Source organism: Petromyzon marinus, chromosome 66 (assembly GCF_048934315.1).
Source record: "Petromyzon marinus isolate PM22_M1 ecotype Great Lakes invasive population chromosome 66, UKy_Petmar_22M1.pri1.0, whole genome shotgun sequence".
Lineage (NCBI taxonomy): Eukaryota > Metazoa > Chordata > Hyperoartia > Petromyzontiformes > Petromyzontidae > Petromyzon > Petromyzon marinus.
This window is the reverse complement of record NC_133732.1, coordinates 11,385,900-11,405,852: the sequence shown is the minus strand read 5'-3', so window position 1 is coordinate 11,405,852 and position 19,953 is coordinate 11,385,900. Positions and strand designations below refer to the sequence as shown.

Sequence of the window (19,953 nt, the reverse complement as noted above, 5' to 3'; positions counted from 1 at the left end):
TGTGTCTCTCAGTGTCTCAGTGTCTCAGTGTCTCTGTGTGTCTGTGTGTCTCAGTGTCTCTGTGTCTCTGTGTCTGTCTCAGTGTCTCTGTGTCTCTGTGTCTTAGTGTCTCTGTGTCTCTGTGTCTCAGTGTCTCTGTGTCTCTGTGTCTCTGTGTCTCTCAGTGTCTCTCAGTGTCTCTCAGTGTCTCTCTGTGTCTCTGTGTCTCAGTGTCTCTGTGTGTCTCAGTGTCTTAGTGTCTTAGTGTCTCTGTCTCAGTGTCTCTGTGTCTCAGTGTCTCTCAGTGTCTCAGTGTCTCAGTGTCTCTCAGTGTCTCTGTCTCAGTGTCTCTGTGTCTTAGTGTCTCTCAGTGTCTCAGTGTCTCAGTGTCTCAGTGTCTCTGTGTGTCTCAGTGTCTTAGTGTCTTAGTGTCTCTGTCTCAGTGTCTCTGTGTCTTAGTGTCTCTCAGTGTCTCAGTGTCTCAGTGTCTCAGTGTCTCTGTGTGTGTCTCAGTTTCTTAGTGTCTTAGTGTCTCTGTCTCAGTGTCTCTGTGTCTCAGTGTCTCTCAGTGTCTCTGTGTCTCTGTGTCTTAGTGTCTCTGTGTCTCAGTGTCTCTGTGTCTCTGTGTCTCTCAGTGTCTCTCAGTGTCTCTCAGTGTCTCTCTGTGTCTCTGTGTCTCAGTGTCTCTGTGTGTCTCAGTGTCTTAGTGTCTTAGTGTCTCTGTCTCAGTGTCTCTGTGTCTTAGTGTCTCTCAGTGTCTCAGTGTCTCAGTGTCTCAGTGTGTCTCAATGTCTTAGTGTCTTAGTGTCTCTGTCTCAGTGTCTCTGTGTCTCAGTGTCTCTCAGTGTCTCTGTGTCTCAGTGTCTCAGTGTCTCAGTGTCTCAGTGTCTCTGTGTCTCTGTCTCAGTGTCTCAGTGTCTTAGTGTCTCTGTGTCTCTGTCTCAGTGTCTCAGTGTCTCTGTGTCTTAGTGTCTTAGTGTCTTAGTGTCTCTGTGTGTCTCTGTGTGTCTTAGTGTCTCTCTGTGTCTCAGTGTGTCTCAGTGTCTGTCTCAGTGTCTTAGTGTCTCTGTGTGTCTCAGTGTCTTAGTGTCTCTCTGTGTCTCAGTGTGTCTCAGTGTCTCAGTGTCTCTGTCTCAGTGTCTCTGTCTCAGTGTCTTAGTGTCTCAGTGTCTCAGTGTCTCTGTCTCAGTGTCTCTGTCTCAGTGTCTCTGTGTGTCTCAGTGTCTCTCAGTGTCTCTCAGTGTCTCAGTGTCTCTCAGTGTCTCAGTGTTTCTGTGTCTCTGTCTCAGTGTCTCTGTGTGTCTCAGTGTCTCTGTGTCTCAGTGTCTTAGTGTCTCAGTGTCTCTGTGTCTCAGTGTCTCTCAGTGTCTCTGTCTCAGTGTCTCTGTGTGTCTCAGTGTCTCTCAGTGTCTCTCAGTGTCTCAGTGTCTCTGTGTCTCAGTGTCTTAGTGTCTCAGTGTCTCTGTCTCAGTGTCTCAGTGTCTCTCAGTGTCTCTGTGTGTCTCAGTGTCTCAGTGTCTCTGTGTCTCAGTGTCTTAGTGTCTTAGTGTCTTAGTGTCTCAGTGTCTCAGTGTCTCTGTCTCAGTGTCTCTGTGTGTCTCAGTGTCTCTGTGTGTCTCAGTGTCTCTGTGTCTCTGTGTCTCATTGTCTCTGTGTGTCTCTGTGTGTCTCAGTGTCTCTGTGTCTCTGTGTCTCAGTGTCTCTCAGTGTCTCAGTGTCTCTCAGTCTCTCAGTGTCTCTGTGTCTCTGTGTCTCTGTGTCTAAGTGTCTCTCAGTGTCTCAGTGTCTCTCAGTGTCTCAGTGTCTGTCAGTCTCTCAGTGTCTCAGTGTCTCAGTGTCTCAGTGTCTCTGTGTGTCTCAGTGTCTCTGTGTCTCTGTGTCTCTGTGTGTCTCAGTGTCTCAGTGTCTCTGTGTCTCTGTGTGTCTCAGTGTCTCTCAGTGTCTCTGTCTCAGTGTCTCTGTGTCTCTGTGTGTCTCAGTGTCTCAGTGTCTCAGTGTCTCTGTGTGTCTCAGTGTCTCTCAGTGTCTCTGTCTCAGTGTCTCTGTGTGTCTCAGTGTCTCTGTCTCAGTGTCTCTGTGTCTCAGTGTCTCTCAGTGTCTCTGTCTCAGTGTCTCTGTGTGTCTCAGTGTCTCTCTGTGTCTCAGTGTCTTAGTGTCTCTGTGTCTCTGTGTCTCAGTGTCTCAGTGTCTCAGTGTCTTAGTGTCTCAGTGTCTCTGTGTCTTAGTGTCTTAGTGTCTCTGTGTCTCAGTGTCTCTGTCTCAGTGTCTCAGTGTCTCTGTGTCTCAGTGTCTCTGTGTCTTAGTGTCTCAGTGTCTCAGTGTGTCTAAGTGTCTCAGTGTCTTAGTGTGTTAGTGTCTCAGTGTCTCAGTGTGTCTAAGTGTCTCAGTGTCTTAGTGTGTTAGTGTCTCAGTGTCTCAGTGTCTTAGTGTCTTAGTGTCTCTGTGTCTCAGTGTCTCTGTGTCTCAGTGTCTCTGTGTCTTAGTGTGTTAGTGTCTCAGTGTCTCAGTGTGTCTCAGTGTCTCAGTGTCTCAGTGTCTCAGTGTCTTAGTGTCTTAGTGTCTCTGTGTCTTAGTGTCTCTGTGTCTCAGTGTCTCTCAGTGTCTCTGTGTCTCTCAGTGTCTCAGTGTCTCTGTGTCTCTCAGTGTCTCAGTGTCTCAGTGTCTCTGTGTGTCTGTGTGTCTCAGTGTCTCTGTGTCTCTGTGTCTGTCTCAGTGTCTCTGTGTCTCTGTGTCTTAGTGTCTCTGTGTCTCTGTGTCTCAGTGTCTCTGTGTCTCTGTGTCTCTGTGTCTCTCAGTGTCTCTCAGTGTCTCTCAGTGTCTCTCTGTGTCTCTGTGTCTCAGTGTCTCTGTGTGTCTCAGTGTCTTAGTGTCTTAGTGTCTCTGTCTCAGTGTCTCTGTGTCTCAGTGTCTCTCAGTGTCTCAGTGTCTCAGTGTCTCTCAGTGTCTCTGTCTCAGTGTCTCTGTGTCTTAGTGTCTCTCAGTGTCTCAGTGTCTCAGTGTCTCAGTGTCTCAGTGTCTCTGTGTGTCTCAGTGTCTTAGTGTCTTAGTGTCTCTGTCTCAGTGTCTCTGTGTCTTAGTGTCTCTCAGTGTCTCAGTGTCTCAGTGTCTCAGTGTCTCTGTGTGTGTCTCAGTTTCTTAGTGTCTTAGTGTCTCTGTCTCAGTGTCTCTGTGTCTCAGTGTCTCTCAGTGTCTCTGTGTCTCTGTGTCTTAGTGTCTCTGTGTCTCAGTGTCTCTGTGTCTCTGTGTCTCTGTGTCTCTCAGTGTCTCTCAGTGTCTCTCTGTGTCTCTGTGTCTCAGTGTCTCTGTGTGTCTCAGTGTCTTAGTGTCTTAGTGTCTCTGTCTCAGTGTCTCTGTGTCTTAGTGTCTCTCAGTGTCTCAGTGTCTCAGTGTCTCAGTGTGTCTCAGTGTCTTAGTGTCTTAGTGTCTCTGTCTCAGTGTCTCTGTGTCTCAGTGTCTCTCAGTGTCTCTGTGTCTCAGTGTCTCAGTGTCTCAGTGTCTCAGTGTCTCTGTGTCTCTGTCTCAGTGTCTCAGTGTCTTAGTGTCTCTGTGTCTCTGTCTCAGTGTTTCAGTGTCTCTGTGTCTTAGTGTCTTAGTGTCTCTGTGTGTCTCTGTGTGTCTTAGTGTCTCTCTGTGTCTCAGTGTGTCTCAGTGTCTGTCTCAGTGTCTTAGTGTCTCTGTGTGTCTCAGTGTCTTAGTGTCTCTCTGTGTCTCAGTGTGTCTCAGTGTCTCAGTGTCTCTGTCTCAGTGTCTCTGTCTCAGTGTCTTAGTGTCTCAGTGTCTCAGTGTCTCTGTCTCAGTGTCTCTGTCTCAGTGTCTCTGTGTGTCTCAGTGTCTCTCAGTGTCTCTCAGTGTCTCAGTGTCTCTCAGTGTCTCAGTGTTTCTGTGTCTCTGTCTCAGTGTCTCTGTGTGTCTCAGTGTCTCTGTGTCTCAGTGTCTTAGTGTCTCAGTGTCTCTGTGTCTCAGTGTCTCTCAGTGTCTCTGTCTCAGTGTCTCTGTGTGTCTCAGTGTCTCTCAGTGTCTCTCAGTGTCTCAGTGTCTCTCAGTGTCTCAGTGTTTCTGTGTCTCTGTCTCAGTGTCTCTGTGTGTCTCAGTGTCTCTGTGTCTCAGTGTCTTAGTGTCTCAGTGTCTCTGTGTCTCAGTGTCTCTCAGTGTCTCTGTCTCAGTGTCTCTGTGTGCCTCAGTGTCTCTCAGTGTCTCTCAGTGTCTCAGTGTCTCTGTGTCTCAGTGTCTTAGTGTCTCAGTGTCTCTGTCTCAGTGTCTCAGTGTCTCTCAGTGTATCTGTGTGTCTCAGTGTCTCAGTGTCTCTGTGTCTCAGTGTCTCTGTGTCTCAGTGTCTCTGTGTCTTAGTGTGTTAGTGTCTCAGTGTCTCAGTGTGTCTAAGTGTCTCAGTGTCTTAGTGTGTTAGTGTCTCAGTGTCTCAGTGTGTCTCAGTGTCTCAGTGTCTCAGTGTCTTAGTGTCTTAGTGTCTCTGTGTCTTAGTGTCTCTGTGTCTCAGTGTCTCTCAGTGTCTCTGTGTCTCTCAGTGTCTCAGTGTCTCTGTGTCTCTCAGTGTCTCAGTGTCTCAGTGTCTCTGTGTGTCTGTGTGTCTCAGTGTCTCTGTGTCTCTGTGTCTGTCTCAGTGTCTCTGTGTCTCTGTGTCTTAGTGTCTCTGTGTCTCTGTGTCTCAGTGTCTCTGTGTCTCTGTGTCTCTGTGTCTCTCAGTGTCTCTCAGTGTCTGTCAGTGTCTCTCTGTGTCTCTGTGTCTCAGTGTCTCTGTGTGTCTCAGTGTCTTAGTGTCTTAGTGTCTCTGTCTCAGTGTCTCTGTGTCTCAGTGTCTCTCAGTGTCTCAGTGTCTCAGTGTCTCTCAGTGTCTCTGTCTCAGTGTCTCTGTGTCTTAGTGTCTCTCAGTGTCTCAGTGTCTCAGTGTCTCAGTGTCTCTGTGTGTCTCAGTGTCTTAGTGTCTTAGTGTCTCTGTCTCAGTGTCTCTGTGTCTTAGTGTCTCTCAGTGTCTCAGTGTCTCAGTGTCTCAGTGTGTGTCTCAGTTTCTTAGTGTCTTAGTGTCTCTGTCTCAGTGTCTCTGTGTCTCAGTGTCTCTCAGTGTCTCTGTGTCTCTGTGTCTTAGTGTCTCTGTGTCTCAGTGTCTCTGTGTCTCTGTGTCTCTGTGTCTCTCAGTGTCTCTCAGTGTCTCTCTGTGTCTCTGTGTCTCAGTGTCTCTGTGTGTCTCAGTGTCTTAGTGTCTTAGTGTCTCTGTCTCAGTGTCTCTGTGTCTTAGTGTCTCTCAGTGTCTCAGTGTCTCAGTGTCTCAGTGTCTCAGTGTCTTAGTGTCTTAGTGTCTCTGTCTCAGTGTCTCTGTGTCTCAGTGTCTCTCAGTGTCTCTGTGTCTCAGTGTCTCAGTGTCTCAGTGTCTCAGTGTCTCTGTCTCAGTGTCTCAGTGTCTTAGTGTCTCTGTGTCTCTGTCTCAGTGTTTCAGTGTCTCTGTGTCTTAGTGTCTTAGTGTCTCTGTGTGTCTCTGTATGTCTTAGTGTCTCTCTGTGTCTCAGTGTGTCTCAGTGTCTGTCTCAGTGTCTTAGTGTCTCTGTGTGTCTCAGTGTCTTAGTGTCTCTCTGTGTCTCAGTGTGTCTCAGTGTCTCAGTGTCTCTGTCTCAGTGTCTCTGTCTCAGTGTCTTAGTGTCTCAGTGTCTCAGTGTCTCTGTCTCAGTGTCTCTGTCTCAGTGTCTCTGTGTGTCTCAGTGTCTCTCAGTGTCTCTCAGTGTCTCAGTGTCTCTCAGTGTCTCAGTGTTTCTGTGTCTCTGTCTCAGTGTCTCTGTGTGTCTCAGTGTCTCTGTGTCTCAGTGTCTTAGTGTCTCAGTGTCTCTGTGTCTCAGTGTCTCTCAGTGTCTCTGTCTCAGTGTCTCTGTGTGTCTCAGTGTCTCTCAGTGTCTCAGTGTCTCTGTGTCTCAGTGTCTTAGTGTCTCAGTGTCTCTGTCTCAGTGTCTCAGTGTCTCTCAGTGTCTCTCAGTGTCTCAGTGTCTCAGTGTCTGTCAGTGTCTCTGTCTCAGTGTCTCTGTGTCTTAGTGTCTCTCAGTGTCTCAGTGTCTCAGTGTCTCAGTGTCTCTGTGTGTCTCAGTGTCTTAGTGTCTTAGTGTCTCTGTCTCAGTGTCTCTGTGTCTTAGTGTCTCTCAGTGTCTCAGTGTCTCAGTGTCTCAGTGTCTCTGTGTGTGTCTCAGTTTCTTAGTGTCTTAGTGTCTCTGTCTCAGTGTCTCTGTGTCTCAGTGTCTCTCAGTGTCTCTGTGTCTCTGTGTCTTAGTGTCTCTGTGTCTCAGTGTCTCTGTGTCTCTGTGTCTCTGTGTCTCTCAGTGTCTCTCAGTGTCTCTCTGTGTCTCTGTGTCTCAGTGTCTCTGTGTGTCTCAGTGTCTTAGTGTCTTAGTGTCTCTGTCTCAGTGTCTCTGTGTCTTAGTGTCTCTCAGTGTCTCAGTGTCTCAGTGTCTCAGTGTGTCTCAGTGTCTTAGTGTCTTAGTGTCTCTGTCTCAGTGTCTCTGTGTCTCAGTGTCTCTCAGTGTCTCTGTGTCTCAGTGTCTCAGTGTCTCAGTGTCTCAGTGTCTCTGTGTCTCTGTCTCAGTGTCTCAGTGTCTTAGTGTCTCTGTGTCTCTGTCTCAGTGTTTCAGTGTCTCTGTGTCTTAGTGTCTTAGTGTCTCTGTGTGTCTCTGTGTGTCTTAGTGTCTCTCTGTGTCTCAGTGTGTCTCAGTGTCTGTCTCAGTGTCTTAGTGTCTCTGTGTGTCTCAGTGTCTTAGTGTCTCTCTGTGTCTCAGTGTGTCTCAGTGTCTCAGTGTCTCTGTCTCAGTGTCTCTGTCTCAGTGTCTTAGTGTCTCAGTGTCTCAGTGTCTCTGTCTCAGTGTCTCTGTCTCAGTGTCTCTGTGTGTCTCAGTGTCTCTCAGTGTCTCTCAGTGTCTCAGTGTCTCTCAGTGTCTCAGTGTTTCTGTGTCTCTGTCTCAGTGTCTCTGTGTGTCTCAGTGTCTCTGTGTCTCAGTGTCTTAGTGTCTCAGTGTCTCTGTGTCTCAGTGTCTCTCAGTGTCTCTGTCTCAGTGTCTCTGTGTGCCTCAGTGTCTCTCAGTGTCTCTCAGTGTCTCAGTGTCTCTGTGTCTCAGTGTCTTAGTGTCTCAGTGTCTCTGTCTCAGTGTCTCAGTGTCTCTCAGTGTCTCAGTGTCTCTGTGTCTCAGTGTCTCTGTGTCTTAGTGTGTTAGTGTCTCAGTGTCTCAGTGTGTCTAAGTGTCTCAGTGTCTTAGTGTGTTAGTGTCTCAGTGTCTCAGTGTGTCTCAGTGTCTCAGTGTCTCAGTGTCTCAGTGTCTTAGTGTCTTAGTGTCTCTGTGTCTTAGTGTCTCTGTGTCTCAGTGTCTCTCAGTGTCTCTGTGTCTCTCAGTGTCTCAGTGTCTCTGTGTCTCTCAGTGTCTCAGTGTCTCAGTGTCTCTGTGTGTCTGTGTGTCTCAGTGTCTCTGTGTCTCTGTGTCTGTCTCAGTGTCTCTGTGTCTCTGTGTCTTAGTGTCTCTGTGTCTCTGTGTCTCAGTGTCTCTGTGTCTCTGTGTCTCTGTGTCTCTCAGTGTCTCTCAGTGTCTGTCAGTGTCTCTCTGTGTCTCTGTGTCTCAGTGTCTCTGTGTGTCTCAGTGTCTTAGTGTCTTAGTGTCTCTGTCTCAGTGTCTCTGTGTCTCAGTGTCTCTCAGTGTCTCAGTGTCTCAGTGTCTCTCAGTGTCTCTGTCTCAGTGTCTCTGTGTCTTAGTGTCTCTCAGTGTCTCAGTGTCTCAGTGTCTCAGTGTCTCTGTGTGTCTCAGTGTCTTAGTGTCTTAGTGTCTCTGTCTCAGTGTCTCTGTGTCTTAGTGTCTCTCAGTGTCTCAGTGTCTCAGTGTCTCAGTGTGTGTCTCAGTTTCTTAGTGTCTTAGTGTCTCTGTCTCAGTGTCTCTGTGTCTCAGTGTCTCTCAGTGTCTCTGTGTCTCTGTGTCTTAGTGTCTCTGTGTCTCAGTGTCTCTGTGTCTCTGTGTCTCTGTGTCTCTCAGTGTCTCTCTGTGTCTCTGTGTCTCAGTGTCTCTGTGTGTCTCAGTGTCTTAGTGTCTTAGTGTCTCTGTCTCAGTGTCTCTGTGTCTTAGTGTCTCTCAGTGTCTCAGTGTCTCAGTGTCTCAGTGTCTTAGTGTCTTAGTGTCTCTGTCTCAGTGTCTCTGTGTCTCAGTGTCTCTCAGTGTCTCTGTGTCTCAGTGTCTCAGTGTCTCAGTGTCTCAGTGTCTCAGTGTCTCTGTCTCAGTGTCTCAGTGTCTTAGTGTCTCTGTGTCTCTGTCTCAGTGTTTCAGTGTCTCTGTGTCTTAGTGTCTTAGTGTCTCTGTGTGTCTCTGTATGTCTTAGTGTCTCTCTGTGTCTCAGTGTGTCTCAGTGTCTGTCTCAGTGTCTTAGTGTCTCTGTGTGTCTCAGTGTCTTAGTGTCTCTCTGTGTCTCAGTGTGTCTCAGTGTCTCAGTGTCTCTGTCTCAGTGTCTCTGTCTCAGTGTCTTAGTGTCTCAGTGTCTCAGTGTCTCTGTCTCAGTGTCTCTGTCTCAGTGTCTCTGTGTGTCTCAGTGTCTCTCAGTGTCTCTCAGTGTCTCAGTGTCTCTCAGTGTCTCAGTGTTTCTGTGTCTCTGTCTCAGTGTCTCTGTGTGTCTCAGTGTCTCTGTGTCTCAGTGTCTTAGTGTCTCAGTGTCTCTGTGTCTCAGTGTCTCTCAGTGTCTCTGTCTCAGTGTCTCTGTGTGTCTCAGTGTCTCTCAGTGTCTCTCAGTGTCTCAGTGTCTCTGTGTCTCAGTGTCTTAGTGTCTCAGTGTCTCTGTCTCAGTGTCTCAGTGTCTCTCAGTGTCTCTGTGTGTCTCAGTGTCTCAGTGTCTCTGTGTCTCAGTGTCTTAGTGTCTTAGTGTCTTAGTGTCTCAGTGTCTCAGTGTCTCTGTCTCAGTGTCTCTGTGTGTCTCAGTGTCTCTGTGTGTCTCAGTGTCTCTGTGTCTCTGTGTCTCATTGTCTCTGTGTGTCTCTGTGTGTCTCAGTGTCTCTGTGTCTCTGTGTCTCAGTGTCTCTCAGTGTCTCAGTGTCTCTCAGTCTCTCAGTGTCTCTGTGTCTCTGTGTCTCTGTGTCTCAGTGTCTCTCAGTGTCTCAGTGTCTCTCAGTGTCTCAGTGTCTCTCAGTCTCTCAGTGTCTCAGTGTCTCAGTGTCTCTGTGTGTCTCAGTGTCTCTGTGTCTCTGTGTCTCTGTGTGTCTCAGAGTCTCAGTGTCTCAGTGTCTCTGTGTCTCTGTGTGTCTCAGTGTCTCTCAGTGTCTCTGTCTCAGTGTCTCTGTGTCTCTGTGTGTCTCAGTGTCTCAGTGTCTCTGTGTGTCTCAGTGTCTCTCAGTGTCTCTGTCTCAGTGTCTCTGTGTGTCTCAGTGTCTCTGTCTCAGTGTCTCTGTGTCTCAGTGTCTCTCAGTGTCTCTGTCTCAGTGTCTCTGTGTGTCTCAGTGTCTCTCAGTGTCTCAGTGTCTCAGTGTCTTAGTGTCTCTGTGTCTCAGTGTCTCTGTGTGTCTCAGTGTCTCTGTGTCTTAGTGTCTCAGTGTCTCAGTGTCTCTGTGTCTCAGTGTCTTAGTGTCTCAGTGTCTCAGTGTCTTAGTGTCTCTGTGTGTCTCAGTGTCTCTGTGTCTCAGTGTCTCTCAGTGTCTCTGTGTCTCTGTGTCTCTGTCTCAGTGTCTCAGTGTCTCTCAGTGTCTCTGTGTCTCTGTGTCTCTGTCTCTGTGTCTCAGTGTCTCTGTCTCAGTGTCTCTCAGTGTGTACCATACTCCGTGTCTCAGTGTCTCTCAGTCTCTCAGTGTCTCAGTGTCTCTGTGTCTCAGTGTCTCTGTGTCTCGCTGTCCCAGTGTCCCAGTGTCTCAGTGTCTCTGTCTCAGTGTCTCTGTGTCTCTGTGTCTCAGTGTCTCTGTGTCTCAGTGTCTCTGTGTCTCTGTGTCTCAGTGTCTCAGTGTCCACTTTCACTCAGTGTCTCAGTGTCTCTCAGTGTCTCTGTGTCTCAGTGTCCCAGTGTCTCAGTGTCTCTGTGTCTCTGTGTCTCTGTGTCTCAGTGTCTCTGTGTCTCTGTGTCTCAGTGGCCACTTTCACTCAGTGTCTCAGTGTCTCTGTGTGTCTCAGTGTCTCTGTGTCTCTGTGTCTCAGTGTCTCTCAGTGTCTCAGTGTCTCTGTGTCTCAGTGTCTCTGTGTCTCTCAGTGTCTCTCAGTGTCTCAGTGTCTCAGTGTCTCTGTGTCTCAGTGTCTCAGTGTCTCTGTGTCTCTCAGTGTCTCAGTGTCTCTCAGTGTCTCTCAGTGTCCACTTTCACTCTGCGTCTCAGTGTGTCTCAGTGTCTCTGTGTCTCAGTGTCTCTGTGTCTCTGTGTCTCAGTGTCTCAGTGTCCACTTTCACTCTGTGTCTCAGTGTGTCTCAGTGTCTCTGTGTCTCTGTGTCTCAGTGTCTCAGTGTCTCAGTGTCTCTTTGTCTAAGTGTGTCAGTGTGTCAGTGTCTCAGTGTGTCTCAGTGTCTCAGTGTCTCTGTGTCTCTGTGTCTCAGTGTGTCTCAGTGTCTCTGTGTCTCTGTGTCTCAGTGTATCTGTGTCTCAGTGTCCACTTTCACTCTGTGTCTCAGTGTCTCTGTGTCTCAGTGTCTCTGTCTCAGTGTCTCAGTGTCTCTCAGTGTTTCTGTGTCTCTGTGTCTCAGTGTCTCTGTGTCTCTGTGTCTCAGTGGCCACTTTCACTCAGTGTCTCAGTGTGTCTCAGTGTCTCTGTGTCTCAGTGTCTCTCAGTGTCTCAGTGTCTCTGTGTCTCAGTGTCTCTGTGTCTCTCAGTGTCTCTCAGTGTCTCAGTGTCTCAGTGTCTCTGTGTCTCAGTGTCTCAGTGTCTCTGTGTCTCTCAGTGTCTCTCAGTGTCCACTTTCACTCTGTGTCTCAGTGTGTCTCAGTGTCTCTGTGTCTCAGTGTCTCTGTGTCTCTGTGTCTCAGTGTCTCAGTGTCTCAGTGTCCACTTTCACTCTGTGTCTCAGTGTGTCTCAGTGTCTCTGTGTCTCAGTGTCTCAGTGTCTCAGTGTCTCTTTGTCTAAGTGTGTCAGTGTGTCAGTGTCTCAGTGTGTCTCAGTGTCTCAGTGTCTCAGTGTTTCAGTGTCTCAGTGTCTCAGTGTCTCAGTGTCTCAGTGTCTCTTTGTCTAAGTGTGTCAGTGTGTCAGTGTCTCAGTGTGTCTCAGTGTCTCAGTGTTTCAGTGTCTCAGTGTCTCAGTGTTTCTGTGTCTCTCAGTGTCCACTTTCACTCTGTGTTTCAGTGTGTCTCAGTGTGTCTCAGTGTCTCTGTGTCTCAGTGTCTCTCAGTGTCTCAGTGTCTCAGTGTTTCAGTGTCTCTCAGTGTCTCAGTGTCTCTCAGTGTCTCTCAGTGTCTCTCAGTGTCTCAGTGTCTCTGTCTCAGTGTCTCTCAGTGTCTCAGTGTCTCAGTGTCCCTCAGTGTCTCTGTGTGTGTCTCGATGTGTCTCCCTGTGTGTGTCTCCCTGTGTGTGTGTCTCAGTGTCTCCATGTTTCTCTATGTGTCTCTTTCTGTGTGTCTCTCTCTGTCTCTGTGTGTGTCTGTGTCTCTCTGTGTGTCTCTGTGTCTCTCTGTGTCTCTGTGTGTCTCTGTGTGTGTCTCCATGTGTCTCTGTGTGTGTCTCTGTGTGTCTCTGTGTGTGTCTCTGTGTGTCTCTCTCTGTGTCTCTGTGTGTGTCTCTGTGTGTCTGTGTCTCTCTGTGTGTCTCTGTGTGTGTCTCTGTGTGTGTCTCCCTGTGTCTCCGTGTCTGAATGTGTCTCTGTGTGTGTCTCTGTGTGTCTCTGTGTTTCTGTGTGTGTCTCTGTGTCTCCCTGTGTCTCAGTGTCTCCACGTGTCTCTGTGTATCTGTGTGTGTCTCTGTGTGTGTCTCTGTGTGTGTCTCCCTGTGTGTGTCTCTGTGTGTGTCTCTGTGTGTGTCTCTGTGTGTCTCCCTGTGTGTGTCTCTGTGTGTCTCTCTGTGTGCCTCTCTCTGTGTCTCTCTCCATGTGTCTCTGTGTGTCTCTGTGTGTCTCTGTGTGTGTCTCCCTGTGTCTCAGTGTCTCCATGTGTCTCTGTGTGTGTCTCTGTGTCTCTCTGTGTCTCTGTGTGTCTCTGTGTGTCTCTCTCTGTGTCTCTATGTGTGTCTCTGTGTCTCTCTGTGTGTGTCTCAGTGTCTCCATGTGTCTCCGTGTGTCTCTCTGTGTGTCTCCATGTGTCTGCCTGTGTGTGTCTCAGTGTCTCCACGTGTCTCTGTGTGTGTCTCCCTGTGTGTCTCTCTGTGTGTCTCTCTGTGTGTCTCTCTGTGTGTCTCCATGTGTCTCTGTGTGTGTCTCTGTGTCTCTCCGTGTCTCGGTGTGTGTCTCCCTGTGTCTCCATGTGTCTCTGTGTTTCTGTGTGTCTCTGTGTGTCTGTGTGTGTCTCTGTGTGTCTGTGTGTGTCTCTGTGTGTCTCTGTGTGCCTGTGTGTGTGTCTCTGTGTGTCTCTCTCTGTGTCTATCTGTGTGTCTCTGTGTCTCTGTGTGTGTCTCCGTGTGTCTCTGTGTGTGTTTCTGTTTGTGTCTCTGTGTGTGTCTCTGTGTGTCTCTGTGTCTCCACGTGTCTCTGTGTCTCTCTGTGTCTATGTGTGTGTCTCCGTGTGTGTCTCCACGTGTCTCTGTGTGTGTCTCCCTGTGTCTCCCTGTGTCTCCACGTGTCTCTGTGTCTCTCTGTGTATCTGTATGTGTCTCCACATGTCCCTGTGTGTGTCTCCCTGTGTCTCCCTGTGTCTCCACGTGTCTCAGTGTCTCTCAGTGTCTCTGTGTCTCTCAGTGTCTCTGTGTCTCAGTGTCTCAGTGTCTCAGTATCTCAGTGTCTCTGTGTGTCTCAGTGTCTCTGTGTCTCAGTGTCTCAGTGTCTCTGTGTGTCTCAGTGTCTCACAGTGTCTCAGTGTCTCAGTGTCTCTGTCTCAGTGTCTCAGTGTCTCAGTGTGTCTGTGTCTCAGTGTCTCTCAGTGTCTCAGTGTCTCAGTGTCTCAGTGTCTCACAGTGTCTCAGTGTCTCAGTGTCTCTGTGTCAGTGTCTCAGTGTCTCAGTGTGTCTGTGTCTCAGTGTCTCTCAGTGTCTCAGTGTCTCAGTGTCTCTGTCTCAGTGTCTCAGTGTCTCAGTGTCTCTGTGTCTCAGTGTCTCTGTGTCTCAGTGTCTCTGTGTCTCTGTGTCTTAGTGTCTTAGTGTCTCTGTGTCTCTGTGTCTCAGTGTCTCAGTGTCTTAGTGTCTCAGTGTCTCTGTGTCTCTGTGTCTCAGTGTCTCTGTGTCTCAGTCTCTCAGTGTCTCAGTGTGTCTCAGTGTCTCTGTGTCTCAGTGTCTCTGTGTCTCAGTGTCTCTGTGTCTCTGTGTCTCTGTGTCTCAGTGTCTCTGTGTCTCTGTGTCTCAGTGTGTCTCAGTGTCTCAGTGTCTCTGTGTCTTAGTGTCTCTGTGTCTTAGTGTCTCTGTCTCAGTGTCTCTGTGTCTCAGTGTCTCAGTGTCTCAGTGTCTCTGTGTCTCAGTGTCTCTCAGTGTCTCAGTGTCTCTCAGTGTCTCAGTGTCTTAGTGTCTCTGTGTCTCAGTGTCTCAGTGTCTCTGTCTCAGTGTCTCTGTGTCTTAGTGTCTCAGTGTCTCTGTCTCAGTGTCTCTGTGTCTCTGTGTCTCTGTGTCTCTGTGTCTCAGTGTCTCTGTGTCTCTGTGTCTCAGTGTCTCTCAGTGTCTCAGTGTCTCTGTGTCTCTGTGTCTCAGTGTCTCTCAGTGTCTCAGTGTCTCTGTGTCTCAGTGTCTCTGTGTCTCTGTGTCTCAGTGTCTCTGTGTCTCTGTGTCTCTGTGTGTCTCAGTGTCTCTGTCTCAGTGTCTCTGTGTGTCTCAGTGTCTCTGTGTGTCTCAGTGTCTCTGTGTGTCTCAGTGTCTCTGTGTCTCTGTGTCTCAGTGTCTCTGTGTGTCTCTGTGTGTCTCAGTGTCTCTCAGTGTCTCTGTCTCAGTGTCTCTGTGTCTCAGTGTCTCTCAGTGTCTCAGTGTCTCTCAGTGTCTCTGTCTCAGTGTCTCTGTGTGTCTCAGTGTCTTAGTGTCTCTGTGTCTCAGTGTCTCTCAGTGTCTCAGTGTCTCAGTGTCTCTGTGTCTCAGTGTCTCTGTGTCTCTCAGTGTCTCAGTGTCTCTCAGTGTCTCTCAGTGTCCACTTTCACTCTGTGTCTCAGTGTCTCTCAGTGTCTCAGTGTCTCTCAGTGTCTCTTGTCTCTCAGTGTCTCTCAGTGTCTCTCAGTGTCTCAGTGTCTCTCAGTGTCTCAGTGTCTCTGTGTCTCAGTGTCTCTCAGTGTCTCAGTGTCTCAGTGTCTCTCAGTGTCTCTCAGTGTCTCAGTGTCTCTGTGTCTCAGTGTCTCTCAGTGTCTCTCAGTGTCTCTGTGTGTGTCTCGATGTGTCTCCCTGTGTGTGTCTCCCTGTGTGTGTGTCTCAGTGTCTCCATGTTTCTCTATGTGTCTCTCTCTGTGTGTCTCTCTCTGTCTCTGTGTGTCTCTGTGTCTCTCTGTGTGTCTCTGTGTCTCTCTGTGTCTCTGTGTGTCTCTGTGTGTGTCTCCATGTGTCTCTGTGTGTGTCTCTGTGTGTCTCTGTGTGTGTCTCTGTGTGTCTCTCTCTGTGTCTCTGTGTGTGTCTCTGTGTGTCTGTGTCTCTCTGTGTGTCTCTGTGTGTGTCTCCCTGTGAATCCGTGTCTGAATGTGTCTCTGTGTGTGTCTCTGTGTGTCTCTGTGTTTCTGTGTGTGTCTCTGTGTCTCCCTGTGTCTCAGTGTCTCCACGTGTCTCTGTGTCTCTGTGTGTGTCTCTGTGTGTGTCTCTGTGTGTGTCTCTGTGTGTCTTCCTGTGTGTGTCTCTGTGTGTCTCTCTGTGTGCCTCTCTCTGTGTCTCTCTCCATGTGTCTCTGTGTGTCTCTGTGTGTGTCTCTGTGTGTGTCTCCCTGTGTCTCAGTGTCTCCATGTGTCTCTGTTTGTGTCTCTGTGTCTCTCTGTGTCTCTGTGTGTCTCTGTGTGTCTCTCTCTGTGTCTCTATGTGTGTCTCTGTGTCTCTCTGTGTCTCTCTGTGTCTCTGTGTCTCCATGTGTCTCCGTGTGTCTCTCTGTGTGTCTCCATGTGTCTGCCTGTGTGTGTCTCAGTGTCTTCACGTGTCTCTGTGTGTGTCTCCCTGTGTGTCTCTCTGTGTGTCTCTCTGTGTGTCTCTCTGTGTGTCTCTCTGTGTGTCTCCACGTGTCTCTGTGTGTGTCTCTCTGTGTGTGTATCTCTGTGTGTCTCTCTGTGTGTCTCCATGTGTCTCTGTGTGTGTCTCTGTGTCTCTCCGTGTCTCGGTGTGTGTCTCCCTGTGTCTCCATGTGTCTCTGTGTTTCTGTGTGTCTCTGTGTGTCTGTGTGTGTCTCTGTGTGTCTGTGTGTGTCTCTGTGTGTCTCTGTGTGCCTGTGTGTGTGTTTCTGCGTGTCTCTCTCTGTGTCTATCTGTGTGTCTCTGTGTCTCTGTGTGTGTCTCCGTGTGTCTCTGTGTGTGTCTCTGTTTGTGTCTCTGTGTGTGTCTCTGTGTGTCTCTGTGTCTCCACGTGTCTCTGTGTCTCTCTGTGTCTCTGTGTGTGTCTCCCTGTGTGTCTCCACGTGTCTATGTGTGTGTCTCCCTGTGTCTCCCTGTGTCTCCACGTGTCTCTGTGTCTCTCTGTGTCTCTGTGTGTGTCTCCGTGTGTGTCTCCACGTGTCTCTGTGTGTGTCTCTGTGTGTCTCTCTCTGTGTCTATCTGTGTGTCTCTGTCTCTCTGTGTGTGTCTCCGTGTGTCTCTGTGAGTGTCTCTGTTTGTGTCTCTGTGTGTGTCTCTGTGTGTCTCTGTGTCTCCACGTGTCTCTGTGTCTCTCTGTGTCTCTGTGTGTGTCTCCGTGTGTGTCTCCACGTGTCTCTGTGTGTGTCTCCCTGTGTCTCCCTGTGTCTCCACGTGTCTCTGTGTCTCTCTGTTTCTCTGTGTGTGTCTCCCTGTGTCTCCACGTGTCTCTGTGTGTCTCCCTGTGTCTCCCTGTGTCTCCACGTGTCTCTGTGTGTCTCTGTGTGTGTCTCTCTGTGTGTGCCTCTGTGTGTGTGTCTCTCTGTGTCTCTGTGTGTCTCCCTGTGTCTCAATGTGTCTCCACGTGTCTCTGTGTGTGTCTCTCTGTGTGTGTCTCCATGTGTCTCTGTGTGTGTCTCCCTGTGTCTCCATGTGTCTCCACGTGTCTCCCTGTGTGTCTCTGTGTGTGTCTCTCTGTGTGTGCCTCTGTGTGTGTCTCTCTGTGTGTGCCTCTGTGTCTCTGTGTGTCTCCCTGTGTCTCCATGTGTCTCCACGTGTCTCTGTGTGTGTCTCTCTGTGTGTGTCTCTGTGTCTCTGTGTGTGTCTCTGTGTCTCCATGTGTCTCCACGTGTCTCTGTGTGTGTCTCTCTGTGTGTGTCTCTGTGTTTCTGTGTGTGTCTCTGTGTCTCCATGTGTCTCCACGTGTCTCTGTGTGTGTCTCTCTGTGTGTGTCTCTGTGTCTCTGTGTGTGTCTCTGTGTCTCCATGTGTCTCCACGTGTCTCCATGTGTCTCTGTGTGTCTCCCTGTGTCTCCCTGTGTCTCCACGTGTCCCTGTGTGTCTCTGTCTGTGCGAGAGAGCAGCGTTTGGCTGCGGGGAGAATCTCTTCCTGTCGTCAGCGCCCTTCACGTGGGAGCACGCCATCCGCGACTGGTTCAACGAGGTCGACAGCCCGGGCTTCGACTACGGGAAGGGAGCACGAACACCGGGAGCCGTGGGACACTACACACAGGTGGGGTAGAGGGGGAGACTCACACACACACACAGACACACTTACACACTCACTCACACACTCACACACACACACTCATTCACACACTCACTCACTTACACACTTACACACTCATTCACACTCACTCAGACACTTACACACTCACACTCACACACTTACACACACTCACTTACACACTCACACTCACACACAGACACACTTACACACTCACACACACACTCACACTTACACACTCACACACGCACTCACTTACACACTCACACACACAGACACAGGTGGGGTAGAGGGGGAGACTCACACTCACTCACTTACACACTTACACTCACTCACTTACACACTTACACACACACACTCACACACTTACACACTTACACTCACACTCACTCACTTACACACACACTCACTTACACACACTCACTAACTCACTCACTTACACACTCACACTCACACACTCACTCACTTACACACTCACACTCACTCACTTACACACACACTCACTTACACACACTCACACACTCACTAACTCACTCACTTACACACTCACACTCACTCACTTACACACTCACACACACTCACTTACACACACTCACACACTCACACTCACTCACTTACACACACTCACACACTCACACACACAGACACACTTACACACTTACACTCACACACTTACACACACTCACACAGACACTTACACACTCACACTCACACACTTACACACACTCACACAGACACTTACACACTTACACACTCATTCACACTCACACACTCACACTCATTCACACTCACACACACTCTCACACTCACTCACTTACACACTTACACACTCACTCACACACTCACACACACACACTCATTCACACACTCACTCACTTACACACTTACACACTCATTCACCCTCACACACTCACACACACACACTCATTCACACACTCACTCACTTACACACTTACACACTCAAACACACACACTCACACACAGACACACTTACACACACTCACACACACAGACACACTCTCACACACACACACTCACACACACAGACACACTCACACACACACACACTCACTCATTCACACACTCACACATTCACACACACTTACACACACACTCACTCATTCACACTCACACACTCACACTCATTCACACTCACACACAATCACACTCACTCACTCACTTACACTCACACACTTACACACTCACTCACACACTTACACACACTTACACACTTACACACACTTACACACTCACTCACACACACTCACTCACACACTCATTCATTCACTCACACACTCAGACACTCACTCACGCACACACTCACTCACACACCCACTCACACACCCACTCACTCACACACTCACTCACACACTCACCCACTCACTCACCCATTCACTCACCCATTCACACACCCATTCACACACTCACCCATTCACTCACTCACCCATTCACTCACTCACCCATTCACTCACTCACCCATTCACTCACTCACTCACACACTCACTCAGTCACTCACCCATTCACTCACCCATTCACTCACCCCTTCACACACCCATTCACACACTCACCCATTCACTCACTCACTCACACACTCACTCACACACTCACTCACTCACTCAGACACTCACCTATTCACTCACCCATTCACTCACCCATTCACTCACCCCTTCACACACCCATTCACACACTCACCCATTCACTCACTCACTCACACACTCACTCACACACTCACTCACTCACTCAGACACTCACCTATTCACTCACCCATTCACTCACCCATTCACACACCCATTCATACACTCACCCACCCACACACTCACTCACTCACCCACCCACTCACTCACACACTCACTCACCCACTCATACACTCACACACTCACTCACTCACACACTCACACACTCACTCACCCACTCACTCACTCACACACTCACTCACCCACTCATACACTCACACACTCACTCACACACTCACACACTCACTCACCCACTCACTCATTCACACACTCACTCACTCACTCACACACTCACTCACTCACTCACCCACTCACTCACTCACTCAGACACTCACCCACATACTCACCCACCCACTCACTCACACACTCACTCACACATTCACTAACCCACTCACTCACTCAGCCATTCACTCACTCACCCATTCACTCACTCACCCACACACTCACTCACCCACACACTCACCCACTCACTCACTCACCCACACACACACCCACACATTCACTCACACACTCACTCACTCACCCACTCACCCATTCACTCACCCACTCACCCACTCACCCACTCACTCACCCACTCACTCACCCATTCACTGACCCACTCACTCACCCATTCACTCACTCACCCACTCACCCACCCATTCACCCACTCACCCATTCACTCACTCACCCACTCACTCACCCACTCACCCATTCACTCACCCATTCACTCACTCACCCACTAACTCACACACTCACTCACTCACCCAGCCACTCACCCACTCACCCACTCACACACTCACACACTCACCCATTCACTCACTCACCCATTCACTCACTCACCCACTCACACACACACCCACTCACCCACCCATCCACCCACTCACCCATTCACTCACCCATTCACTCACCCACTCACTCACCCACTCACCCACCCACAAACCCACCCACCCACTCACCCACCCACTCACTCACCCGCCCACCCTCAACCAATCTCTCACCCACTTACTCACTCACCCACTCACTCACTCACCCACTCACCCACTCACCCACTCACTCACCCACTCACTCACACACTCACTCACTCACTCACCCACCCACCCACCCACTCACCCACCCACCCACCCACTCACCCACCCACTCACCCGCCCACCCTCACCCACTCTTTCACCCACTTACTCACTCACCCATTCACTCACCCACTCACTCACACACTCACCCACCCACCGACCCACTCACTCACCTACCCACCCACTCACTCACCCACCCACACACTCACCAACCCACTCACCCACCCACTCACCCACCTACCCACACACTCACCCACCCACTCACCCACCCACCTACCCATTCACTCACCCACCCACCCACTCACCCACCCACCCACTCACTCACCCACTCACTCACTCACCCACTCACTCACCCACCCACCCACCCACTCACCCACTCACTCACCCACTCACTCACCCACCCACCCACCCACCCAC

The 19,953-nt window shown here is 49.6% G+C and overlaps 1 protein-coding gene across 1 annotated transcript in view; it reads left to right on the top strand.

Annotated features, from left to right (window-relative positions):
- Window positions 1-19,953, top strand: part of LOC142906536 (cysteine-rich venom protein TEL1-like) — a gene marked incomplete at its 3' end in the record, with an annotated part of 42,948 nt that overhangs the window by 19,030 nt on the left and 3,965 nt on the right. The window contains exon 4 of the mRNA XM_076054554.1: window positions 16,615-16,763. Within this exon, the coding sequence (XP_075910669.1) occupies window positions 16,615-16,763 (149 nt within the window). The remainder of the gene's footprint in view (window positions 1-16,614; window positions 16,764-19,953) is intronic.